Here is a 25,751-nt window from a genome sequence, read left to right on the forward strand (position 1 = left end):
TTCACCTGGTAACTATTACACAAGAGTGATATGCAATTGTAATGTAACATTTGTACCTTTAACCTGTAAACCTCACATGACAAGAGAGAAAATGTGAAACAGTTCAGAATGAAGGTGTGTTTCACAGACGTCTTGAAGTCCATCTTAAACAAACAAGATAAGATGTTCTCAACAAGCAGACAATGCTCTCGAGAAATCAATCTGAACTAAATAATTGTATATCTACATATTTGTATTTTTTTTCTTGGTCCTAATCTAGAATAATGGGTTTGAATGATAGCATATTTCATGGAGGAACAAATAGTAACATCTAGCAGGTTTCTCATAATGCAACAGAAATATGAGAAATCCATAGCGGCTGGATCTGCCCATCCAAAACCAGAAAGTGATGATTCAAGAATCAACGAGGTACAATTCAATATGTTTCACAAAAAAAGTAGCACGTTTCACAAGCCAGGAAACTTGACTCACAGCGGTTCCCATTAGATCACAATGTTCATCATGGTGGGATTGTGTTTATACATGCAGGCAGCTCTATAATTTAGAACATGGTTGTGGTCGGAATGACGACATGTTCTTTGATGTATGATGTTGTTGTAATATCGGTTCCTGATATTGATAAAACTACGATGAAATCACGGACTAAATCTGCATAGCCTACTCAGACACTTAAAAACAGGAAATTGTAACTGTGCATTAGACTTGTGTAAAACCACTTATATACATATATTAATATAATAGATAAATTATATAAACATTATATTGAATTTTTATGTATATTAACGTATTTTAATCCTGATATATTTTTTAATCGTTTAATTACAAATATTATTTTTTTATTCTTATTCTTAAAACGATGTCCTGGATGACTAAGCATCTCCATAGCAATACGTCCTGTAAGTCACTAATAACACATTAATCATTCACGTAAATTACGTAATGACGTCTATGGGAAGTGACTGTCTGTTCGTTGTGTGGCCGCGGGAAGGCGCCACTGAGCGATAAAGACTTGACAGCGTTTGGAAACTCCCTTTTAATTCTCACCTGGAGCCTCTTGAGGATTGAGCAGAGAGGAGTTTCTCAAGCCAGATGAGAGAACACTCTGCAAGGACTGTTCAAGACTGGTCGCTCTCCAAGGAACAAGAGTTTCCTAAGAATACCGGAATACCGTGGAGATGCCTCACCTGAACTTTCCAGACCACATTCACATGGGCCGTCCGATGTAACTTTAAAGGATTTTACAGCGCCAAACAAGGAAACTGAGGGATCCAGAAGGTACAGGTAACAACAGCCCAGCCCTGTCTGCCAACATGACACTAAAACCTGTGTCTTAGTTTAATGCAAGTCAGAACTAAAGTTAGAATTGTCTAACATTTTCTGTACTCTTATCTCGAGGGTTTGTAGGATACTTTGAGTTTAATCATTAAAATGTGTGCTCCCTGATATTTTGGTCTCAAATAGATGTTACTTTCGGTAAAAAGTAAAGTGTGTGTGTATGTGTCTTGGTCTCTCTTTTACTTATTTGCAAAATTTCATTTTTTTAATCCCCCAAATATTTCTAATTCTTAAAGTATCAAAACGATGTTTTCAAAGAACGTAATTATTTTTTATTTATTTATTGAATACATAAATTCAGTTCGCACAGACAAATGTCATTCTAATATTTTTGTGGGACTTTTAAAGTTTTGTAACTTTTGGGAGATTAAAAAAATAAAAATAAAAAAGAGGGTAGTGGGTTTTAAAAGCTTACATTACATTAAAATGCTGACATCCTTGAAAAATTAAATGTTGGCATTAGTAGTTTAGTATTTATATATATATATATATATATATATATATATATATATATATATATATATATATATAAATCCTTTTTTCTTTTTCCAAGAAAGAAATGAGTGTACCAAATTACTGTCAGTGTGGTGCAACCTGTTTACAGGAAGCCATTTTGTTGCCATGTGACAACTATAAACAGGAAATGATCTCACAGAAAGGACCACTTTAGACCCTCATGACTGAGTTTCAGTAAGGTCTGGTGTTTATTTGATCTATATATATAATTATTATTTTTGTATTTTAATTAGGGATTTATTTATGTATTTATTTGAGGAAAAACATACATTTTGTTGCTTTAGATTTATTTAAGTCATGTTGAACACTCAAGTATGTTCAGGTTTGTAAGGAAAATATTTTAATATTGCTTTTAATTTGTGTTACACCACATAACTTTTTGGGGGAATTGTTAACAATTATCTAAAAAAATTATGAAAGGAACATGAATGCAAATATTTTGTTCCTACATTTTTTTGGTTCTCAACTTCAAAAAAAAGTCCCTTTTTTTTATTGATTTTTACTTGTTTGTATCATCTCAGACATTTTTATCTCTCATTCGCCCATAGGATTTCTATAAATCATTCACTTCTAGGGAGGAAATCTGTAGCAGTTCTGGGCATACATGTATCTGCAGTGTGTTTTTTTACACATGTGTATCTCCAAGACACTTCACCTTGTGCAGGTTTGTACATTAACCTGAAACACAGAGGAGACCTGCAGGGGTTTGGAGGAGGTGGACTCCTGGTCTAATGCTCTCAGCTAGTGTGTTGTTGATCATGGGTGACTTCAGGGAGAGTGAGAGAGAAAGAAAGGTGATTGTAGGCCTTGTTGATTTAGGGTGTGTCGCTGTACCCGTCAGGCTGCCATGCTGGGGCTTGTTACTGTAGAGATTCCAGATCAGTTGCGCAAGTGTGTGCCGAAGCAGGAAGTGTGTGTGTGTTCTCCACTAACCAACTGTAGGAAATAAAGTTACTGACTGATTTAAAAGACCGTCCCTTTAGTATTATTTATGGCTGATTTGCTTTTCATGATCTGAATCCATCACTCAACTGTTTTGTAGTGTATCAGATGCATATATCTGAACAGCCATGTGGTGAGGTCAGAGCCAGTTGTCATGATGATGAGTGGTTTATGAAATGTGTGAGGATGACTGTCAGTGCTCATCTGAGAGTAAAGCCTAACCTGTCACTGTGACAAGAATATTTAGGGTTGTCTGGCAAGCCCATGAAAGTCAAAAATGGAGTCTAGTGGGCTTTAGTCCATGTTTGTTGTATTTTGGGCCCTTATGCTAGTGTACTACTCTCAAAAGTGGACAAAACTGACTCTTAGCAGATAAATGCATTAAAAATATGATTTTTCTCTTCTGGAAAAACAGATTCATCCTGCAGTACACAGATTTTTGACCAGTCAAATATTCTCTAAAATCACCAGGTCACCTGCAGTCAACTAGAAAGTAGCAAATTGTGACTTTTGATTTTGAACTCAAAATTTGGCATGAAATGAAAATCCTGTTTTCATTATATCTATATTTTAAACAAATGTTATAAATCTTATTGTGAACAATTCATCCATGCATATACACCATTTTTAAAAACCTTTTTTTTTTTTTGTACCTTGCAATTTTAAATCAAAATGTCATAATTTGACCTTCTGATGAAAACGACAGCACACTCTGGAGACATATACAGGACTTCTCCAATCATTTTGTCTGCCTAAACCCCACTAACATCTCAACATCCACTCAATAAACCATACATATATCCAGGTCCGTGGCCTACATTTGTTTCGTTACTCTTGTATGTCACAATATGGGAAAAAATATTTTAACTAAAGGCTGTTGGCTAATTATTGTTGTTGTTATTATTATTATTATTATTATTATTATTATTATTTTTAAAGGGAAACATGCTTCATTATGTCTCCTTCATGTCTTTATTTATTGGAAATAGCCACCACCACAGGACAAAAACAGTTTTAATGCCATACTGTACCAGTCGAGTTCTTAAAAGTTATTTCACTGAAATAAGTAACCTAAGAATTCACACCTGTTTAATTAAAGTTAGTGCTTCCATCAGAAAGCTCGTCTGTCCGGTTTTGATGGCTTGTAGGTGAATTCAGCAAAACAGATGAAATCACTTACTGCACCTTTAATTCAAAATAGAGAGAGAGAGAGAGCAATCTCTTTGAGGCAGTGTTGATGATCATTTTCCCACGCTAGCAAATGTTGCATTATTCAGGGGAAGCTGTTTTTTGGCAGCTGATGTGAGTTAAAGTGGCTGACAATTGTCTGGTTTTGCTCCGGGCATCATGGGTTGTAAAGTAACTCTCAGTAAACCTTCAGCTGCACAACAGACTGTGAACCAATGTGCTGCCACCCTGCAGATGATTGATCACTGTGATAACTTTATCAACAGCTGGGTGATTTTATCACTTTGATGTGTGTGTTTGTGGAAGATGATATTAGTACAGAGCTTGAGTGGTTTCAATCTATAACTCTTGATGAAACAGGCCGATTTAACATTTGATCATTATATAAGAAGCCCTGATACCTGCAGGATTAACTAGGCGTGAGACATTCCTTTTAGTGTGTGTGGATTGTTTAGTCGAATATAGTGAATAATCCAAAAACTGTTTTGGATTATGTCAGGCGTTTAGATTGTTTGAAGATGATGCACTGAGACAGTTGTTGGTTTTATTATACAGTGTGATTGTTCTGGATAGTGAAACAGTTGTGTATTTTATTTGAGAGACAGTTACAGGTTGGTTGAAGATGATACAGTTAGATGGTTCCAGACAGTTTGTGTTGAGACTCGAACAGCTATCTCCATTAAAACTCAAAGTAAGAAGCATTGAGGAAAAACAGGATGAGAGGAAGAAGACAATGATGGACGGGAGAGGTGGAGCTGGAGGATGAACCCACGGGAATTATAGAATTATCACAGTCGTTTAGGAATGTTACTCCTGCTCTCAACAAGCTGCTGCACACCCCAGAACACACACACATTCTCTAAACAATAGCGCGGATCCCATTTAAACATCAGAGTGTGTATTTTTGTGCAGATGAAATCAGACAGTATGTGCTCCGAAATGTCAGCACACAAACACCTCTGACGTTTGGAAGTGAAAAAGTGATTGTATTTCATCGTCACATCACCTCTTCTATCCAATGGATTTCTTTCAAGTCACACGGATATCTAATGTGAAAACATACCTCAGGTGGTCTTCTCAGATTCACGTTTTGTGTCAGTCCGTGTTATTGTGTAAATGTACTGTAATGGTAGCTGTGAGGAAAGACAGACACTCCCATCAGGATAAAATGTGCACTTAGCATGAAAGCTTTTAGCACTTTCCTTCACTGTTCCCCAGAAACACAGCGATGACCCTCAGCACTTCCCTTCAGCACTTAGGGAGGAATTCAGTTCCTTAACCCTAAGTTCCTCAGGTTTGGGGCTTTGAAATAAAAAAGGCGTTTCCTTAATGTTTTTATAACAGTCTGCGTTTGAAAGACAGAAGTGCTCCTGTCTCACACAGTTGTGATTCTGCAGATAGTTGTGCACTTAATGTCTTATGTGTAACCAACTCAAGATTGCTCATGAGTGAATGTCTCATTTCTTTGACTGGAAAACCCCTGTGCATGATATGTGTGTGTCTAAGAATACCAGTCTGTACCATCCACTTGGTGAGCACCAAATCAAACTGCAGATAATGCAAGCATGGTTCAGTTCTTTCTGTGTGTGTGTTCTTGTGACCACAGCTTTCCTGGTTAATACACCTCAGGCATTTTATCTTCCAGATTTACCTCCATTTCCTGTAACCCACATGAACACACACCCTCTCCTGCTTGGCACACCTGCACACACTACAGCAGAGAGGATAAGCCAGGTGTCTATCTCTTGCACACACCTCACACTTAGTTAAAGAGTGTAGTTATGCATACTATCATGCTAGTCCTGCCAAATATAGTATGTGCCCTACCATTAAAAAGTTTGAGGTAAGACTATGAAGAATTTCTAACACTGATGATGAGAAGTTTGAGCACCAAATCAGCATATTAGAATGATTTTTGAAGTATCGTGTACGACACAGAAGACTTTGCAACAGGAATAAATTACATTATAAAATATATTCAAATAGAAAACAGTTCTTTTACATTTTTATATTTTTTTTACAATATTGCTATTTTTAACTATTTTTGGTCAATGCCTTGAACATAAAAGACTCTTCTTTTAGTTTTACATATGCAAAAATTTCCATTTACAATATGCAAAAAATGGATAGGGACCTTAGGCATTATTCCACGTTTCAAACATTAGTATGATATATTGTTGTCACATGACTCCTTCTGCATGATTCATTAAGTGTTGTTTAGTAATCAGGGTTATCTTGTAAATAAACACATTATTTTAACCCTACTTTATGGAAAAAATGTGCATGTTTAGTTACATTTGATATTACTACTTCATCATCCCATGCAAAATTAAAGTCAAACCATTCCATTGCATCCTACATTTTGTGAAATGTAGTAAGATGTCCGTGCACAGGGTATATACTAAATACTGCAGTGATAGAAAGGGTAGTATGATAACATAGCACTGCTAAAATATACTAGTGCAGTTCTGTATCCCATAATGCAGTGCATTCAATGTTCCGTTTTCAGTGCAGTAAACAAACAGAAAGCAGTTACTGTGTCTTTAAATGCCTTGTTTTCTTTGGAGTGGCAAGAGATGTTCTGATGTTTTTACACAAAACTGGATTACAATTGCAAAACCGCCATCACCGATAATGAGGATGATAACATGCACCTAATGAGGTAATGTGATCTAGATAATAACATACAAGCAGCACTACTGTTTTAAATGTTTATCACTACTGCGTAATGTGTACTGTTTCGTATAATTGATTTGTAATGGTAGGCAGCACACATAAAGCAGTAGTTTTTGGGGAATACCAAACACAATTTTTTTGTTTTTGAGTACATTTTGAATCAACCCTAAAACTGTTGAATCACATGACACACAGACACGCCTGTTGGAATAGCAGTGCATTTTTCTCAGGGCTGTGAGAGTTCCAGTATGGGAGTGTGTACAGTAATTGTCTGCAAATGTGCTTGTGTGTGTGTGTGTGTGTGTGTGTGTGAGAGTTAAACCAAAGGCAGAACATCCAAACAAAACAGACCTGAGATATCATGCAAATGAGTTCCTAACATGTATATTATAATAACTAATATTATGTAACTAAATGCAAATGAATCCTCTGCAGCTCGCAGAAAACATGTGAGTCAGTGTTTGTAACTGTGGATCAAAGTGATGTGATTACAATAAAGAGGGGATAAAGTCTGTGGCACCGCTGCATGCTGGTTCTGCTCTGTTTGTTTCTGCACATTTCTATGGTGACGGCGTGAGTCAGAATGCTGCACTCTGATTGGTCTGTCGACCTGCTAGAGAGAGCTCTGCAGCCACGTGAGGATGTCTTGTTCCCACTCTCATTCACACACGTGAAATTCACTCGTTTCCTCATTTTTTTTTAACATCGTGTTCATGAGTCAATATACATTTCCTGGTTTTCCTTTTCGCTTGCATCGCTCACTCTAGCTGTCCAGCTTTGAAGGAGCTGTTTATTTTAAACAGCATCATTTTTAAGTTTCCGTTTACTTTATATGCCGTGTGCATTCATGTGAGGTTCTCCTCTTTGTGAATGTTTGTGCATCTGTTTTAATTGAGTAAGATGACCTCCTTTGGTAAATACATCTGCTGGGTGTGTTCATTCAAGATATAATGCCTTGTGTTTGAATGTTTTACACATCACGAATGTGTGTTTGTGTGTGCTGTGTGAGGGTGTGTATCAGTATCTGTGTGTGTAAGGGTGGAGCCCATGACTAGGTGTTCAGGAATGAGACACAATTGCAATTTTGGTGTGCGATGTACATTATTAGGATCAGACCCTGATCAGTGCGGACCAGCGATGTTAATAACAATTCATCTTCTGTTCTGTTGTTATAGACCTGTTTAGAACAAGAATCTTTTTTTGCTTCAAGTAGGAAGTGTTTTTTGCCATGGAAGTGTTTTCTGCTACACAGGTAGCAGTACAGGTTCATTTGGTTTCTAAAGTAAGATATGTTCAAAAGGGAAAAATAAACAGGTTTTAGAGACTTAAGGTATGTCATTTAACACTACAGTTTTGTTGTCTGTCGCTTTAAATGCCCTCTTTTTTTATCATACATAATTTCACTGAAACATCATTTCCTGAAAGTGATTCCAAAGATCTCAATATTGTTATAGTTGTGGCATGGACATTGCTATGCTCATAGAATTAGAATGACTATTAAAGCTATACAGTTATAGTCATCATTGGAGTTATAGTTATGTATTTTTAAATGTTTTAATAAACAGAGGAAAAATTGTAACACAGTCATTTACTGGGGCGGAAAGTTTTGCTTTGTGAAAGAGAGTACACTTTATGGGTCTTTTCAGCAAAATATGATCAGTTGCATAAGATGATGATGATCAAATGATCTAGAAGCTGCGACTTGACTGGACTGATGCTACTTAGTCTATTTTGTAAATGCATGATATGTTACATTTTAATGTTAAATTTTTTTTATATTTGATCCTTGCAACTTTTAATCAAATTGTCAATCTTATAGTGACAACTATAGATTATCTCCTTTGATATTGGCCAGAGTCATCCAATCATTTAGTCTGCTTAAACCCCAAGATCAGTTGGTATATCAGTTTCATCTGAACTTTAATTTATAAAGACAAATATTTATTTGTAGAAGTTAGCTTTCAAAAATCTGAAGGGATATGTCTTTGCATTACACCAATACACCTATAAAAAAATATGTGAAGAAAGCTACAGATGATTGTTGCCTGAATGCTAGTGAGCAATTCCTTTTAAGCAATTCCTTGTTGTAGTATCCAGGTAATTTTTAAACCTGACACAAAACAGTGATTCATTAATTATTTTTGTTTTGTGGCAGGCTGTGCAATGTCATCCGGCCGTGAGTCTGTAGGGGATCTGATTCCCCCAGATATGCTGCAGGTGTTCAGTGAGGACCGGCAAGGCGGCAGGGGCAAAAGAGGCAGGAGAAGGGCAGCATCCTTCAGGCGTGCTTTCAAGTGGTTGAAGCGCCAGCGCAGGAAAACCCGCCGACATGCTACAGAGAAACATGGAGACCTGCTTGCCACTGGTTCACCTGTAGAGCTACCAAAATCATCACTTGTCACAGGTAATACTTTTGCTATCATGTTCTCTTTAGATGTTCGTCGTTCTTCAGAAGATTTGCTTTTAACTAGTGGCTCTATTTTTCTTTTCTTTCTCACTAAGAAGATTAGTTTTAATATTAGCCAATAGTTTTACATAAATTATAACATAAACCGGTTATGTAAGCAGGTGAGTCTTAGGGAAATTAAAGAAAGAAATGGGAAGTGCAGCTTGCCTAATGAAAGGTAGTTGTGGCCAGTGTGTTTTGGAAATGAATGTAGGAAGCCATCAACAACATCAGCATGAATAAACCTATTAATAAATAAGTGTTTACATTTATGCATTTGACAGACGCTTTTATCCAAAGTGACTTGTATTGCATTGTTACCTTTTATCAGCTCACACATTCCCTGGGAATCAAGCCTGTGACTTTTGCATAGCTAGTGACTTGCCCTACTGTTTGAGTTAAAGGAAGTTTAAGATTATTTCCTACTTTCCTTCCAACATCAGTAAATTTAGAAAAGTACTAGATCAACACTGTTAAACTAGCAATTGCTTCCTTTTTTATTTTTGCATATCAAACTGGGTTAAAATGTATTTTGATATTGCACATTAAAGCTGAAATGTTACTATTTCAAAGATAAGCATTGTTTTAATCACGATGACTGTACTCCAAATCATTTGGCCGGAGCATGCTCATTGAAGCATTTGATGATTAATGGTGTCACTAGCTTTAATCGCTCATTAGTGGTTATAACAAACTGTTTTGCCACATGAAAATACTTCTGTCAGTTAGAATTTTTTTAAATTTGCAAATAAGAAAATTAAAATAAAATGTAAGCCTCTGTGAAAAATGTCTCTCAACCATTTTATAGCATGTGATACAGCAACATGCCAACTAATCTAACCTAACTACTGTACTGATAAGGTATTGATTTAGGTTTGTTTTTAAGCAATGCTTAAAATGTATGTGACATTACACACTTTATCTGTCCTTGTATTGCCCAACTAGTAAATGTTGGCTATGTTGTTTGAGAAGTGATTTCAGTAGTGGATAATATGTGCACACATTCAGTCATTTCATTTCAGAGAGTGTAATTAGTAGAGTAATACCTTTACAATCTAGAAGTCATTAGTTTGGGTAACAAGTTTTCAGCAATCTCTAGCATATAAGTTTTAACCCAGCAGTGAGCAGCTTTAAAAATGAGTCCTAATTTTTCCAACTTTGAATTTTGATCATTTCACTCCTTTTCTGTGGTTTATTTATTTTGTGTTGGACCAGAGAATGGAAGGCTTACACATCAAATGACCCTTAAGGGGTTAGTTCATCCAAAAATGAAAATTAAGCCATAAATTACTCACCCTAGGTGTATATGACCTTCTTCTTTCAGATGAATTCAGTTGGAGTTATTTTAAAAAGTGTCCTTTTGATCTGTTTGATGTAACTCAGCGGGTGTTGCACTCCATCGTTCCTTGAGAAGTTTAATAAAAAGTGAAAGTCCTGACATTTGCCAAATATGGTAACCTATATTCTGAATTAATGCTCTGCATTAAACCCATCCAAGTGCACACACACAGCAGTGAGAAGTGAACACACCATGAACACACACCCGGAGCAGTGGGCAGCTACATTCAGCACCGGGGGAGCAACTGGGGGTTCATTGTCTTGCGGTCACAGTCGTAACTGAAGCAGTTCCAGAAAAATGATGTATGAGGTCAGAGCTGCACATGTGATGCTCAGAAGCGACACACGCGGAAACTCAGCAGAGAGAACAAAACAATGATCACTAATTAAAAGTAAAAAATGAGGATTTGTAAAGAAGAATGTCGGAGGATTTCGATATAAGCCAAGAGGAGGCTAATGTAGGGAAATTTAGCTTCCTTTGCTCCTGTTAACAAACATTGGTTTCTACTGCTTTCATTGCTTCTGTTTTACAGCTGTGAGCACAAGCTAGATTCAAATGAGTATCACAGATTTTATATGGATATGTTTCTTACAAAAATGCATCGATTCCCTACAGGAGGCCTTTAATTCATCCCCTGGAGCTGTGTGAGACACATTTTTTTTAATGGACGTGTTTTTCATTAAACTTCACATGAACCAGTGCAGTGCAACACCTGCTGAGTGGCATCAAACAGTTTGAAAGATCAATTACAATTTTTTAAATAACTCTTACTAGACTCATATGAAAGAAGAAATTCATATACAACTAAGATGACTTCAAGGTGAGTAATTTATGGGATAATTTTCATTTTTTGGCTGAACTAACCGTTTAACCTTCTTGAGGTATGTCTCTCAAATACCTATATATTATTTTGTGTGCTGAGAGAGGTCTAGAAAATGTTTGCTTTGTTTATCGCAAAGTCATGAGTTTTCTAGAACTGGGATTTCAACACGCCATGAAGATAAAATTTGGGCTCTACTTAAAGTCACTTTAGTACTTGCATTGTGTTGTACAAGTATAAAGCGTTTATTTAAAAATGTACTGTACATTTGTAGGGGAGCTTGGGATCAGAGCCAGGATTGAATGCATTTGAATTATGCCTGGTTTATATTTTTTGTGTGTGTCTGTGCTAAGCAGAGGATGAATTGTAAAGGTTCCACATGGGCTGTAATAGCAGGGAGACCATTGTGAGACCACACCTCAACCCCACCCATTTACTGAAGCATGAATCCACTCAATCACACACACACTCACGGCGGGCTGACACAACAGACTGCAGCTTTCTTAATGATCGATATGGTGCATAACCACAAAAAATAAACAGCTTTTATGTGATTGTTCTGAGGGTGCGGTACCTATCTGCTGCCGAAGACTGTACAAAAAGCCAACAGGATGGATTATTTAAACCTGTCACACTCGCCCCTAAATTAGGCTGAAATTAAATAGACAGCATGCAGACCATCATGATGTAATTAGTATTACGTATTGGAGAATGTGACTCACAGTTGATTTCAGGAAGGTTTTATGTAGCATATTGCTAATCTAATTGCATGATACTCTAAAACTGGCTATTTTTGTAAATTCTTTTCTTTACTAAGCTTGTTGCTGCAGATTATGGGATTGTTTTCACAGTAAAGTACAAAGGATTTGTATTAATATAGCAACTATGATGCTTTAAAATGCTGTTTATGCAGTGTTTTATCATCTGTTGTTTTGAGTGTGTGATGTGATCGATCTGGGTTCTTGTGAATGACACTGTGTTGATTTTAAGACTGTGTCTCTTTAAAAACACAAAATCTTAGTGTATTTTGAAACTTGATAGGGTTATCTAGTGCTGCTCCCTTCCGATATAAAGTTGACGCTTTCTATTTGATAATATTTTAATGTCATTTAAACCTGTGATAGCAGATCATAATTTTCAGCAGCCATTATTCCAGTCTTTAGTGTTATATGGTCTTTCAGAAATCAATCTAATATTGTTAAATTTTTTTTGCCATTTTTCCATTAGTTCCTGAAGAACGAAACCACACATCGTATTTTAGTAGGTTTTTGGATGTTCTATGCTATGAAAACTTTTGTACCCATGAGGCACGTTTTCATGGTCTCATCTAGGGCCCCAGTATAAATAGTAATGCTTATTTTAGCAAGCACCGCTAATAAGAGGGTCACAGCTACTGAGAACACACACATAATATTGTGTTTTGCATCCTGTATCCCAGACCTTGCAACGTCAAAACGTCCTGTGGGATGCTGCCGGTTCAGTCTGAACAAAGAGCTGTAACCTTAAATCCGTTTCCCATGAAATGTTCCACTGACACACACACTGACTGCTTTCCCAGTGTTTCTGACATCTCCCATTGGAAGTTACAGGTTTGCCAAGGGTTACCCACAATCCTGACCTTTCTTCTGACTTTCTTTTTCAACTCATCATGAGAAATGCCAGTCATTCCTTGACACCTTTTTAGACACAATCCCTGTGAACGCTTGAAAGATAAAGACAGACGGAGTTTATGTTTGCATTTGTTTATTGTTACGCGTGGGCGTGTTTGTGCAGAATTCCATACCTTCCTGAGCTTTGCCCTGGAGATTCTGAAACAATGAACAGGTGTAAAGTTGGGAAACTGGTTCTCTGCTCGTCTCTGTTTCCAGTTCTTGTGAACAGAACCCAGCTCTATGCCAGAATTAGATTGATTCAGACTGACTTAATATAGCTCTTGCTTCCAAAATGAGAATTCTTTATTCCCTCCAACATCAATATTTTGCTTGGTATGCGTGTGTAGCCCCTTTAAGCGTTAGGTTGTAAAGTGCTGATTTCAAATCTGTTTCAGCTTGCCTGTAATATAGCATTTTTGCACCTGCTCTGAATTTAAAATGGTCTAAAAATTCATTTTCTTTTAATAATAATTGCATAATAGACTAATGTATATATAGCAGTAATATCCTCAGTTTGGTGTGCTTGTTCTGCATTAGGACTTGTAAGATCCTGATTTAAAGCAAAAGAGAAAGACATTTCTATATGATATTTTGCATCGTGCAAGTGACACACATGGCATTATGACTATTGGGAATTATACTCTAATTTGCACCAAGCAATCAAAACCAGGCGTGAAAACATCCTAAATCAATGTTTCTTTAAAAAGTTACATAAAATGGACACACAGAGCTCACACTTTAATGTGATATGTGTCTGTGCTGCGGTTTTGTTTTTCAGTGATACCTGCTGAAGGAGCCAGTTTTATCAAATAAGACATTCTGTTAGCAAGAAATTTATCACTGATCAGTTTTACAGCAATTGTACCTCTTTTTCTGTGTTTAACTGAAAAAAATGGCAAATATTATGTTACTGTTATGTGATATAGGTGTGGCAGACAGAAACCTTTCTTACCGCTTTCTGAAAATCATCCAAAATCAAAGCGCAGGTTATGTGCATTTATAAAAGAAACCTGTAATCAGTCAACTTACTTTTCAAAGACATTTGTATCTACTTCAGATGAGGAATATTAGCCTCAGTTAAGCTTTACCTGCATTGTGAATGGATAAAAGCCTCAGGGACAAACGGACAGTTTTCCAGGGGAGATTAGGTTTAAGGCCTGTTTTATACATCTCACATCAGCAGCGTGTTTTCATTTCATTGTTCAAATTAACAGGTTATAGCATTCATGCTGCATGTTTAAGCAGAAGCGTAGAAGAAGCAGCTGTACATGTAGAGTTTCTTCACCCAAACTATTGGCTGTGTCACACTGAACGCAGCAGAAAATGCACTTAGCATATTTATCAAGACAGTCTTTTGCAATACACTGTAGACTTTCATGAAGCAACACAAAATATGGACTAAGCCACTCACTCATTGTTTAATAAAAGATGTCTGTCAGACTTAATGAAAGTTATTACAGGTCAGAAACTATATACTATATAGAACTTATTACTTTTAACTTTAAGTAAGTCTGACTGAATGCAGACTATTGAAGCAGTTTATAGATTGAAAAGTCATTTTTGAGTTCTGTGTAAGCCTAAGAACAATTTTATGTAAATAGATAATTTTTTTTAAATTTGATTTCATGTCGTCAATTTCGTGTCATAATTTTTATGCTAAATAAAAAATCAAAATGTAAAAATATAAAATCCAATATAATGTTATGTTAGGAACTGAAATTGCCAGCACACTGACCAAAGCAGGTTTTTAAATTTTATAATTTTTTCACTTTTGCATGAGGAAAATAAAAAAGATATTTTTATAGACTTTTTTTTTTTTTTTTATCTGATTGGATTTTTCCAGTGTGCAGACAAATTCAGCTACCTTTTGGATTAAAACCTCCTCCTTTTTGTTTTACACAAATGAGAATTAATTGTTCTTTATTTTTGAGTGCACAATTCCTGTTCTATGAATATTAAAAAGAAAAATAATTGTATTCATTTATGAATTGCTAGTTATTTTTGTTCTAAATATTATAATCTTTAGTATATAAATGTGTTTTTAAATGAAATGTATACAAAAATTGTAAATTAAAATATATACATTATAATTTTGAATTTATCAATTAATTATATAATTAAAAGATTACAAAATTACAAAAAAAATCATATATTTAACACTTCCTTATGAATATTTTATTCATATTTATGAAATGAAAGCTCAAAATGTACTTATGAAAGCTCAATGTATACATCATTGTGAAATTTGAGAGAAAGACTTGAGAGTAGTCTTTTTTTTTTTTGTATGACATGAAAACAGCCCCAAAGTGCTGCCCCCTGCTGCCCAGATTCAACACAGCAGCTACTGTCAGGGCAGGGCAGTCCTGGCAGCACGCACATTGCCTGTGGCCAGTGATGAGAACTACACTGTGTTTACATTTCTAATCTCTATCATTCCTTTTAGCACATTGTGTTCCTCTTTCATTCTCTCACTTCTCAGTCTCTTCACCTTTGGTTTGACTTTACTGATTAAATGTTTAATAACTTTGATTAAATCTACTCTGAAGGACCGCAGCGTTATGTGCCAAGGTTAGGTCTCTAATTGCAACAAACTCAAGGACCAAGATAAGATTATGTTTTCCTGTTGTTTTGTTTTTGAATGGTGTTGCCTCAGTCGAAAGCCACAACCACCATAACATGATTAAAATTAGTTCTAGTTTGATTGATTGTAAAGTCAAAGCTGTTCAGAGAGTCTGTGTGAGTTTTATCCTGTTTGAGACTCCTTGCAGCTGTTCTGACATCTGCCCTCAGCAGGTCCAGGCATGCCTTAGCCTTTCTCATTCAGTGCTGCTTTTAATTTGGCTTCCTCAGAAGGTTATCGGTTTTCAGAAAGTCTCTGAACTTCTGAGAAAACATTAACAGATGATTTGTCATGGTACAGATTATACAACCTTTAGACATAACCACAATACTTTAAGCACACATACGTTCACTTATAGATCTACAAGGAGGAGTATTTACTATTAAATTAGAACTTTCATATCAGATTTGTATCACTCATGTTGTTTTATAATACAGATTATTCTAAATTCTGAATGGATAAGCCATGTTCAGAACTGTAAAATGTTGAGAAATGCACACCTGAGACTGCACAATTCTTTATTATTGCAGCATTAATAATCCACTGGCATGCAAATGTGGTTGGTCATGTAAATATTTTGGGTTTTGAGTCTTTATTTATTTTTTACTGCTGCTGATTTAATATTGTCTTTCTGGACTGAAGCTTTATACAGCATGTTTTCTGCCATAAATACTGAACATTCGTCTCATTGTATTGCTGCCATCTCTCTTGGCTTTATTATACAGTATGGTATGTTCCTCAGGGCTGAAAAGCTGACCTCTGTGGTTGTTCAACTATTTTCATTGTTTAAGACAATTGCTATGAGCATTTTATCTGTGGTTTGGCTGTCTTTATCTAAAGACACCCATATATCACTAGTAAGACAAACCAAGGAGATGGACTGAGGTTGATTTTTATCGTTCCTGCTGCAGAAATCAACTAGAAAAGTCAATGAATAATGTATATGCAGTGTTAAAGAGGTGTCAGACTCAAATGTAGAGCTGTTATACAACTCTTAAGCATACCTGTGACCTCACTAGTTATGATTCGTTCATTTTGAATGAATCTTTAATGTGACTAGGGAAGAACAAGTTGTCTTGGGGGGTGATTTGTTCAGTCTTGTATGTGCACAATTCTATAGGTTCTGTACTAGAATGAGTCTAGTAGTTCACCTGTTTCAATCTATGCAGTCTGAGTCAGAAAGAGACTTTATAATAATAATAACCAACTCTTTATTATAGTTTTTAGTATGGAAAATAACCATCATAACATAAATTCTCACATTTATAAACTGTTAGAAGTAAAAGGCTAAAATTTGAGACCAGAAACGCAGTGACTGTAAGAGTAATAATTATATTGCGTTTGATGATGATGATAATAATAATAACTATGCACCCGTTTGTAAGGAAGTTTGTAATTCAATTTCTCTATTCAGTGCTACCACATGACAAAAGAACGAATGATAGGTTAAAGACTTTTATACAGTCTATAGTTAAATCTTATGGGGCTATCATGTGATGAAAGAATGACTCAAACCGGAGGACTAGTCAGATAAGACGCGAGGTGAGCTAATCACCAGGTAAACAATGAATTCATCTTTTGTGTTTCTTATAGCATTTTGTATTGTTTGTAGTGTGATCAACGTTTGTGTATGTACTAGTAGACATGTTAGGAAAGTAAAACTTAATATTTTAATTATATTTTAATACAATGAAAAAAATGAATGAAATGACTCGAAAAAAGATTAGTTCTTTTTGCTGAATGAGACTCAAAGGTCCGAGTCAGTAAAATGATCCGAACTTCCCATCAATAGACCTCACAGTTCCTCTGTACTCCATCTAGTGGTGAGAAAGTGAACCGGTCTTAAAGGAATAGTTCACCCAATCATTTAATCACTCCTTGTATTCTTTCTTCAATGAAACACAAAAGGAAATAAAGGCACAGTGTTGTGCAAAGGTGACAAAAATAATATCATAAATATAGTCTAAACGACTAAAGAACTAGTTAGCTTCATATTCAGTGAAGTCTAGTACAATCAGGAACCTTAAGAAACAGTACATAATCCATAACTTATTTTTTTTTTCCTGCAGTTACACTCTTGGTCTAAATTTTTTACTAGATTGGTTTACTTTTGAAATTCAGAAATTTCTGGTGTATTTTAGCACATGTGTTATCAGATATTTATCTGGATCAGGACTACTGAAGCTCTCCCAATACTCTTTGTTAGTTAGTGAAGCTCTTCACTTGGAAATTAATTATTATTAATATGCATGCTGCCAGCGCACACTCCTATTTCCATCTTTAACACAAAAGGTAGGTCTAAGTGTGATTTTATTAGATGTCACGTTTTGTTTAAATATGAATGGAAAGCCTTTTACATTTGCTGTGTGCATTATGAAAATGTTTTCTTAATTTCTAAATTTCAATATGGAGTATCAACAGTGTATAATCATGTTTATGTGTACAAGCTGAAGGACGTGTTTGTGAACAGTATTCTGTTTTTAACACTATTAAAAGTTTGTTTTATAATGGTTTCAATAAGGAATTTGCATAGTAAATAATTATTGGATTATTGCAGTACAGTAAATTGCAAAGAGCATTTCTATCCTAAGCATCTAGAATTACTGTGAACCCATCAAAAAATGCTCCCAAAGATGCAAATGACCAGAAAATAATAATTGAATTAAAAGGGTGAAATCAGGACACATGGTAAATTCAAGCATGGTCTTTGCACATTTAACATGCAGGTTAACTGTGTGATTGGTGATATAACCAGGTTACAGGGCAGTAAGTCTCTTTAGTTATCATATGACATAATGAGATGAGGCATTAAAACACGGGAGACAACATATTAAAGTGAATGAGGCAATTGATTTTGCATTAGCGGTTACTGAAACCGAGCTCTCTTAGATCAGATATATTGCTATATTATATGCTTGCATGCATTTGTGTGTGTGTGTGTGTGTGTTTAAAAACATCCAAGTCCTCTACATTTAAACCATCCTATGCTGTCAGTGCCAATAGCCTTGAGGGCACATCAACATATACTGTAGTGCAGTGGTGCTTTGGGTGCCCCAAGTTCAAATCCAGCTTGTCAACCTTTTTCCAAACTTGCCACCTCCCTCTCTTTCTCTCCTACTTCGCTTCCTGTCATTATACTGTCCTATCTAAATAAATGCGAAATGCCAAATACAAATCTTAAAAAAGAAACATCCTATCCAGCATTTGTCTATCTGACTATATATGAAATATTAAAGGCAATTATTTGTGTTTATCTCTCTGCAGGCCCTAAAGAGGACGTTATGGGAGCTATTTCTCTTCAGGAGTTCCAAGAAAATGTGTTTGTGGAGGGTAATCGGCCTAAATATGTGTTGGATCTGCACACAGAGGCACAGCAGGGCCTGAAAATGCAGCAGCAAGAAGGTGAGAAGTCAAATTTCAAATCAGTGTCTGTTTAAATGACACACTTTTACTCTAAACCAAACACATGCATTTCCTAAACATACAGCCGTTTATTTTTTTGGTAATGTTTAATAAGAGGTAATGTTTTTTGTTCCAGATGATAGTAATGGGACGGACTACCCTGATGACCAAAGTATGATTGTAAGTGTTCCTCAATGCAGGAACCCTCAGTTCCAGTTATGAATGTATTTACTTCTGTTCCCACCATAGTGACAGCCTGGTTTTTACTTGTGCACATATGTAGTTCTAGAAGTGCAATAAAAATGCATTGACTACTTTTAAGTTGCTGATGAATTTGGAAAGTTAACTTTGCTGTTTCCTTTAGTCAACAGTAACAGCTCAGACTGAAGACAGCATGGCCTTCAGTGAGCTAAGAGGCTTTGAGTCTGAGAGCACAGCTGCCGATTCTGTTTCGATGCGCTCCTCCATCTCCTCACGATCAACACGCTCAGGACTCAAACGCCAAGGTGACACTTCACGGATAAACACATTACTAGTCATTTATACTATGGGGCCGTTTAATGCTTGAATCTGATTGGCTGATGAACATTTTTAAGGTGTGCAATTATTTTCTGAGAAACGCAAGGCGAACGTAGTTCCAGGCAGCTCTCTAAACCGCATTACAGTTCCATATAACTTCACTTAATAAAACTGTAATAACGATCACGCAGTTTGCACAAAAAAGTGTTGTCAAGCACTGCCCTGATGATTTCATTAGTTAGCATCTATAGTGTAACAAATGAAAGGCTACACATGACATTTCTCACTAGCGAGGTAATAACAGTGCTGTTTAGAGATGCTGCAGCAGAAGAGTGTATGCGTAGTATATGTGGAATAATTGACTCAGGGCCGTTGAATTATTAGAAAAATAATGCACACCTGAGGTGCAATGGCCATGACGCATGTCGTCAACTGCCCTGAGTCAATTATTCCTTACATCATTTTAACCATAAAAACATCTTGGCCTGGTACAGATAAATTCTCATAAAGTTATTTAAGAATTCATATTCTTCAATTCAATTCATACTCCGCAACATTTTCCGTTTCCTTTCTCCAGCCTCAACATTCACCCCTTTGAAGCCGGATAAGACCGCAGAGAAGACGAAGTCTCGTAGGAAACATGGGAGACCTGTTGTAGGAATTCCTCGACATGTCCAGAAAGAAATGGGTATGTTGTGCTACAGTCTTCTGTAGTATAGAACACATCATTTAATTATTTAGTGGAAAACATACATTTAATTAATTTTTATATATTTTATATTTGAAGGGTTGGACAGGGCAGCATGGATCACCACAAATCCTCTTGATGGTCAGCTATTCAATGGAGACATGATCCTACCTGCTATGATTTCCCCTGTGGACAGTACGTCTTCCAGCTCTGAACAAGAAAGTGTACACGACCATTTACAGGGCATACAGAACTTGTACACAGTTAAAAGATACAACACCGAGCTCCCCACACTGACAAAACCCAGAGATGACATCCTGCAAGGGCTCATAAACCATTCTTTAGATCCAGAAAAGTCTGGAGCAGGCCTTCTAGGTGTTCCTTGGACAGAGAACTCAGCCGGTGCAGTGATGTCCATGTCACCTCAGGCCACATACATGTCTAAAATCATTCCAAATGCCGTACTTCCACCATCTGTGGATGTTGTGGAGCTGAGTCGCAACCGAAGTCGTAGCAGTGTCCGAACCGTCAGCAAAAGCAGCTTGGTGTCAGCCAGTCCAGCATCCACACGTGCTTCCTCCAGAGTCTCTTCACGTTGTTCCACAAGCCGCTCAAATTACTCTGGATGGACCAACTCGGGATCATCAGAAACGCTTGTATCTGATTCTTCTACCATCTCCAGCAGTAGCACTCCCCGTGTGGCCAGCAGAGGGAGTCAGGTTGAGAACACGAATAGACCCGTTAAGCTGAACAAAGACGGTTCCCATGTTAAAACTACTCATGTGAATGGGGGCTCTACTGAGGTGGAGGACAGCAGAAAGACAAGATCTGCTGTTGCTTTTACACGCAACCTATCAGTGATTAAACGCGGCAAGAAACCTCCAGCTCCTCCCAGCAGGTCATACTCTTTACATAACAGGAATCAGAACTGGAAGACATCTGAGAGTCCTAGCTACTTGGCAGATGACAGTACTCCAGATGGATCACCATACCCTGCTGTCATGAGCCCTAAGATAAGCATGCCTCCCTCCGATGGACCCACAACTGCCCCATCAGATGTGAGCCAGCCAGTCAGCACAGACAAGAAAATGAAAAAGATGTCTTCCATTGCTGAACTGAAGATCAGCCTTCTATCTGCAAAAAGTTTAATCAATGGTAACAATTCCTCACCAGTTGTAGTGGCTCTGTTGTCTCTGTTGGAGATTCCCAATCATCCCAAAGTATTGGCTCCACCAGCTCCTCCTCCTGAAACCTGGGCTCACAACCAACGGACTTTTGAACTGCTGTGTGGGCCCGGACCTGTTAACTATACACGCTGGGCCAAAAAGAGAGGTCTTAAAATTGCAGATGAACCAGTTGTGGCTTCGGCAAATGCTGACAGAGTAGCACCTCTGTTGCAGTCTGTAGAGATAAAAGGCAAAGTTGAAACCGCAGCACCACTTGCCTCTGTCGCCCCATCTCCATCACCTCCCCCAGATCATTGCCCACCAACACCAAACAACGGCCTAGCCAAACCTCCTGACTTTGTTCCCCCAACTCCTACACTGGCTGCTAAAGCAATAAAAGACTTGACTTCTTGGATCCCTCCACCTCCTCTGTTTCCTCCTCCAGCACCTCCAGCAGGTATGACTACAGCAACTCCTGTTGCTTTGCAAAATGATACTGACCTTCCTCCACCGCCGCCACCATTTTCGCCACAGTCATTACTGACAATGACTCAATTACCTCCAGATATTCCACCACCACCACTGCTGGAAGTTCCACCTCCACCAAGACCACCTTCTGAAGCACAGAAAATTTCATCCCCTCCGCAAGAATCCCAACCTTCGACACACAATGTGTTAGTAACATCATCTGAAACTTCTGAACAAATTACCTTTGCTCCACCTCCCCCACTTCCCACCGATGTAAGATCTCAAGTCACTGTTCCTCCACCTCCTCCACTACCTACTGATGTAAGATCTCAACAAGTCATTGTTCCTCCTCCTCCACCCACTGTTGTAAGATCTCAAGTCACTGTACCTCCTCCTCCTCCGCTACCTACTGATGTAAGATCTCAACAAATCAGTGTTCCTCCTCCTCCACCCACTGATGTAAGATCTCAACAAGTCAGTGTTCCTCCTCCTCCACCCACTGATGTAAGATCTCAACAAGTCAGTGTTCCTCCTCTGCCGCCTCCTTCCACAGATGTAAGATCTCAAGTCACTGTTCCTCCACCTCCTCCACTACCTACAGATCTAAGATCTCAACAAGTCAGTGTTCCTCCTCCTGCTCCATTACCTAGTAATGTGAAAATGGAGGGCAGACGAGAGATGACAGAAATGGAGAAACGGACAAGCAGTCCCTCTCCGGCTAAAGAGGAGACCTCCAGTCCTGTGGTCACCCAGTCTCTCCTACAGATGGTTCGTCTTAGGTCAGTTAAGTCCAGTCAGAGCCCTGCTGTAGGTCCTGATAAATCATCACAACCCAAACCAAAATCAGGTGTCAATCAAGAGGCACCTCCAAAGCCAATGAGACGATCTTTGATTTTGACATCACTTCCCCCTGATGTAGAAGCTCTATCCTCAGAGCCAAAAACTGAAACTCAGTCCCTCAACACAAACACAACCACTGTTTCAAATACTCAGCAAAGATCATCTGAACCAGAAACTCAGTCAAATAACATTGCTCAAAAAACAGAAAACACAATACTTGAGCCAAAATACTCATCGGCTACATGTCCTCCTACAGAACCAAATAACAATTCAGTTCCTGCTGAACCAGCAACTAAACAACCCTGTGCTAAAACAGAACCCAAACCCCAAACCCTCAAGGAACAAATTCAACCTACTGTGCCTGACCCAGAAACCCTGCCAAGTTCAACAGAACCAAAAGACCAATCAATCAGTGAGCCAAAGACTCAACATCAGGAACAAGAACCCAACAAGATCCTGGAGAATTCAGAGAAGCAATTAAGCACTATTGAAATACACTCAAAGCCAGATGGTGAGCAGCCCAAAACCCAAACACCAATACCCATTGTCTCTTCCACACCTCCCATAGTCTCCACAGCAGTGAACCCTTCCATGCGTCTCCAGGAGGCCATTCGTCTTAAGGCTGCTGCTATGTCTTCAAAAGACAACCAAGCCAAGCGGTTTGGTCTGCGCTCCCCTCCTCCAGCCACGGCTAATGGCACCACTGTACCAAACTCTTCTGCTTCTATGGCCAGCTTCATCTTCTCCAAAAGCCCAAAGAAGGTTGTAATAGAGACACCGTCATCCTTAGAGGTTCAGACTGACCTGAAGAAAACTCTGGTGGCAGAGTTAGCATCTGTCTCTGATTCAGCCAAGTCTAATGACTTGCACAAGATGGCTAACAAAGTTCCTCCACCAATTGCTAAGAAACCCAACGCTAAGGCTGAGAGCGTTGCTCAGAACTCTGCAGAGGCTGTACCTGTAGCAAAGATTGATCATGTGCAAACAGAGACTGTACAAACTGCCGGACAGGACGTACAGACAGAGAACTCTGAGAAAACAAATGAATGAATATGTGCACAAATGATTTAATAACCCTTGAGTTTTTTTGCTTTATTTTGCAGTTATTTGCAGTTATATATTGCTTAAGCAATTTTGAAATATAAAATCTAATCAAAAAAAAAAGTCTTTATGTACAGATAGGCATATTGCACTTTTTGTACATTGGTTTAGTGTAACTGATTCTCATTCATCATGGGAATGCATGTCACTGGTATTTGGAAATGTATAAATATTCTTATTTTATTTATGTGTCCTCTTTCTCAGACAGAAGCCATGCTACCTTCAAGTTTGTAGAACTTCTCCCTGCTGGTAGCCCTGTAAAAACTATGGTAATATAGCAGGACCAATTAATCTCTATGGTGGATTTTACAGGCATTAATGTATGCCTGAATACGAGAGCATTGTGAAAGGAAATTAAGGTAAAGAACGTAAGTGAAAAGAAAAGAAGCCAAACAAAAAGGAGGAGAACAGTTAGGAGAATGGAACACTGCTTTGGGGTGGGGTTTGTGAATAATCTGTTACTAAACCTATTTTTTTACTTTAAAACTCCAAATCAATAAAGCTGATCATACACATTCCCCACCCCAAGTATATAGGAATGTGGAGAAGGAATCTGAGCAAGTATAAATGAAACAGAAGGATGGAGCTGATGAATGAAGCAAAAGCTGTTTCTCACTATTGTAAGTGCAAGTAGGGTCAAGAAGGTGGTGAGAAGTCCTAAAACCGCATAAACAAAAGGTCCAAGGTGTTAATCTCTGTGTAATCCTTACTTTGGGTTTATTTTTTGTATTTTCACAGAGAAGTTCATTAGTTTACATAGTTGATGTACATTACAGTCTGCTACAATCTACAAATAAAAGAAAAAGAATGTTTTTAATATATGACATTTTCTCATGCACTATGCTGACATTTTTATTATTGTTTCTCTTTTTAAGAAGAATCTCTTTTTAAGAAGAAATATCTTATTAACATATTGTCAACTTTTTCTCTACAAATATAAAAAATGATTGTGTTTCATCATGTGATGAAAGTATAAAGTGTAAAATGGTTACTAAAGTAGCTTCATGGTGACTTCTGATCTGGCTATGTTGTTCTTTTTTTTTTTTTTGCTGCAATATATAAACATTATACATAATTCAAAATAAAGAACACTGACTGCTTTAGTCACATGGATCCGTTATGTCAGGATGGTGGTAGACTAATCTATGTGGTTGTCATAGGCATCATATATTCAGCGAACAGTATGAATCTCAAACAACAATCAAGTAAATCAAGAAGACTTAGATGTGCCCCCCCCCCCCAGGAGCTAAAAAAAAGGCCGTAAGACATTCATTTACGTACTGATGCACTGAAGGACATAAGAAAAGGGTAAAGTTTTTTACAAATTTGGCAGGCATTTTTGTCATTAGTGATTTGCATTGCAAGGTATAGATTATTAGTTTAATCCATAATTGCCATTACTAGAACGATCTACTCTTTGTACCACACAAAACTTTTTAGACCTTAGTCTAAAATATAGACATTAGTTATTGGGTTTCACAGTTCTAATCAATTAAATTGTGCTGTGATTAGGACAGGAAACGATACAGCAAAGTGTAAACCAGGATAGTTCACACTACATAAATATATATATATTACTTTATCATCAATATAATATACATTAATTTGTGTGTCAATATATTATTAAAATGCAGTTGCAATTATTTGTAAAAGACTTGTAAATCATGTAAGGCTCAAGCTCACTGTACATTGCTGTTTTTGTTGGTGTTTACACTTGAGAGCACTGTCACTAATTTAAGAAGCGGTGAAATGGTTATAAAACCAGGCATACACTTGTCACTTTATTTTTCTATTGATCATATAGCTATCCGATTTGTTTATTAAACTGTTCCATTTACACATTGCTACGTAACCTTTGTCTTCTCAAAACGAATATAAATACGATTTTCAAGTCATGCGCTTATGTGCAAATTAAACACAGTTCACATCACCGAAAGCAATAGATACACACTGCATTTTATTCATCATCAGCTAATTTTAATATCAAAGACCGCAATAGGAGAGCGTGCCATCACTTGTGAGAATAGTCACAC

General features: G+C 37.3%; 1 protein-coding gene across 2 annotated transcripts; it reads left to right on the plus strand.

Annotated features, from left to right (window-relative positions):
- Positions 1–1,009: 1,009 nt before the first annotated feature.
- si:dkey-157l19.2 (uncharacterized protein KIAA1522) lies at positions 1,010–24,729 on the plus strand. 2 transcript variants are annotated; one of them, XM_052572955.1, is made up of 7 exons: positions 1,010–1,275; positions 8,813–9,061; positions 18,799–18,936; positions 19,073–19,116; positions 19,301–19,442; positions 20,033–20,143; positions 20,243–24,729. In XM_052572955.1, exons 2-7 carry the CDS (start codon positions 8,821–8,823, stop codon positions 23,665–23,667), a joined length of 4,101 nt encoding a protein of 1,366 aa, XP_052428915.1. In that variant the 5' UTR covers positions 1,010–1,275; positions 8,813–8,820; the 3' UTR covers positions 23,668–24,729. The 2 variants fall into 2 exon arrangements, with proteins under 2 accessions (XP_052428915.1, XP_052428914.1); XM_052572954.1 differs by having other exon boundaries at positions 1,011–1,281.
- The last annotated feature ends 1,022 nt before the right edge of the window (positions 24,730–25,751 follow it).

This window comes from Carassius gibelio, chromosome B13, assembly GCF_023724105.1.
Source record: "Carassius gibelio isolate Cgi1373 ecotype wild population from Czech Republic chromosome B13, carGib1.2-hapl.c, whole genome shotgun sequence".
Lineage (NCBI taxonomy): Eukaryota > Metazoa > Chordata > Actinopteri > Cypriniformes > Cyprinidae > Carassius > Carassius gibelio.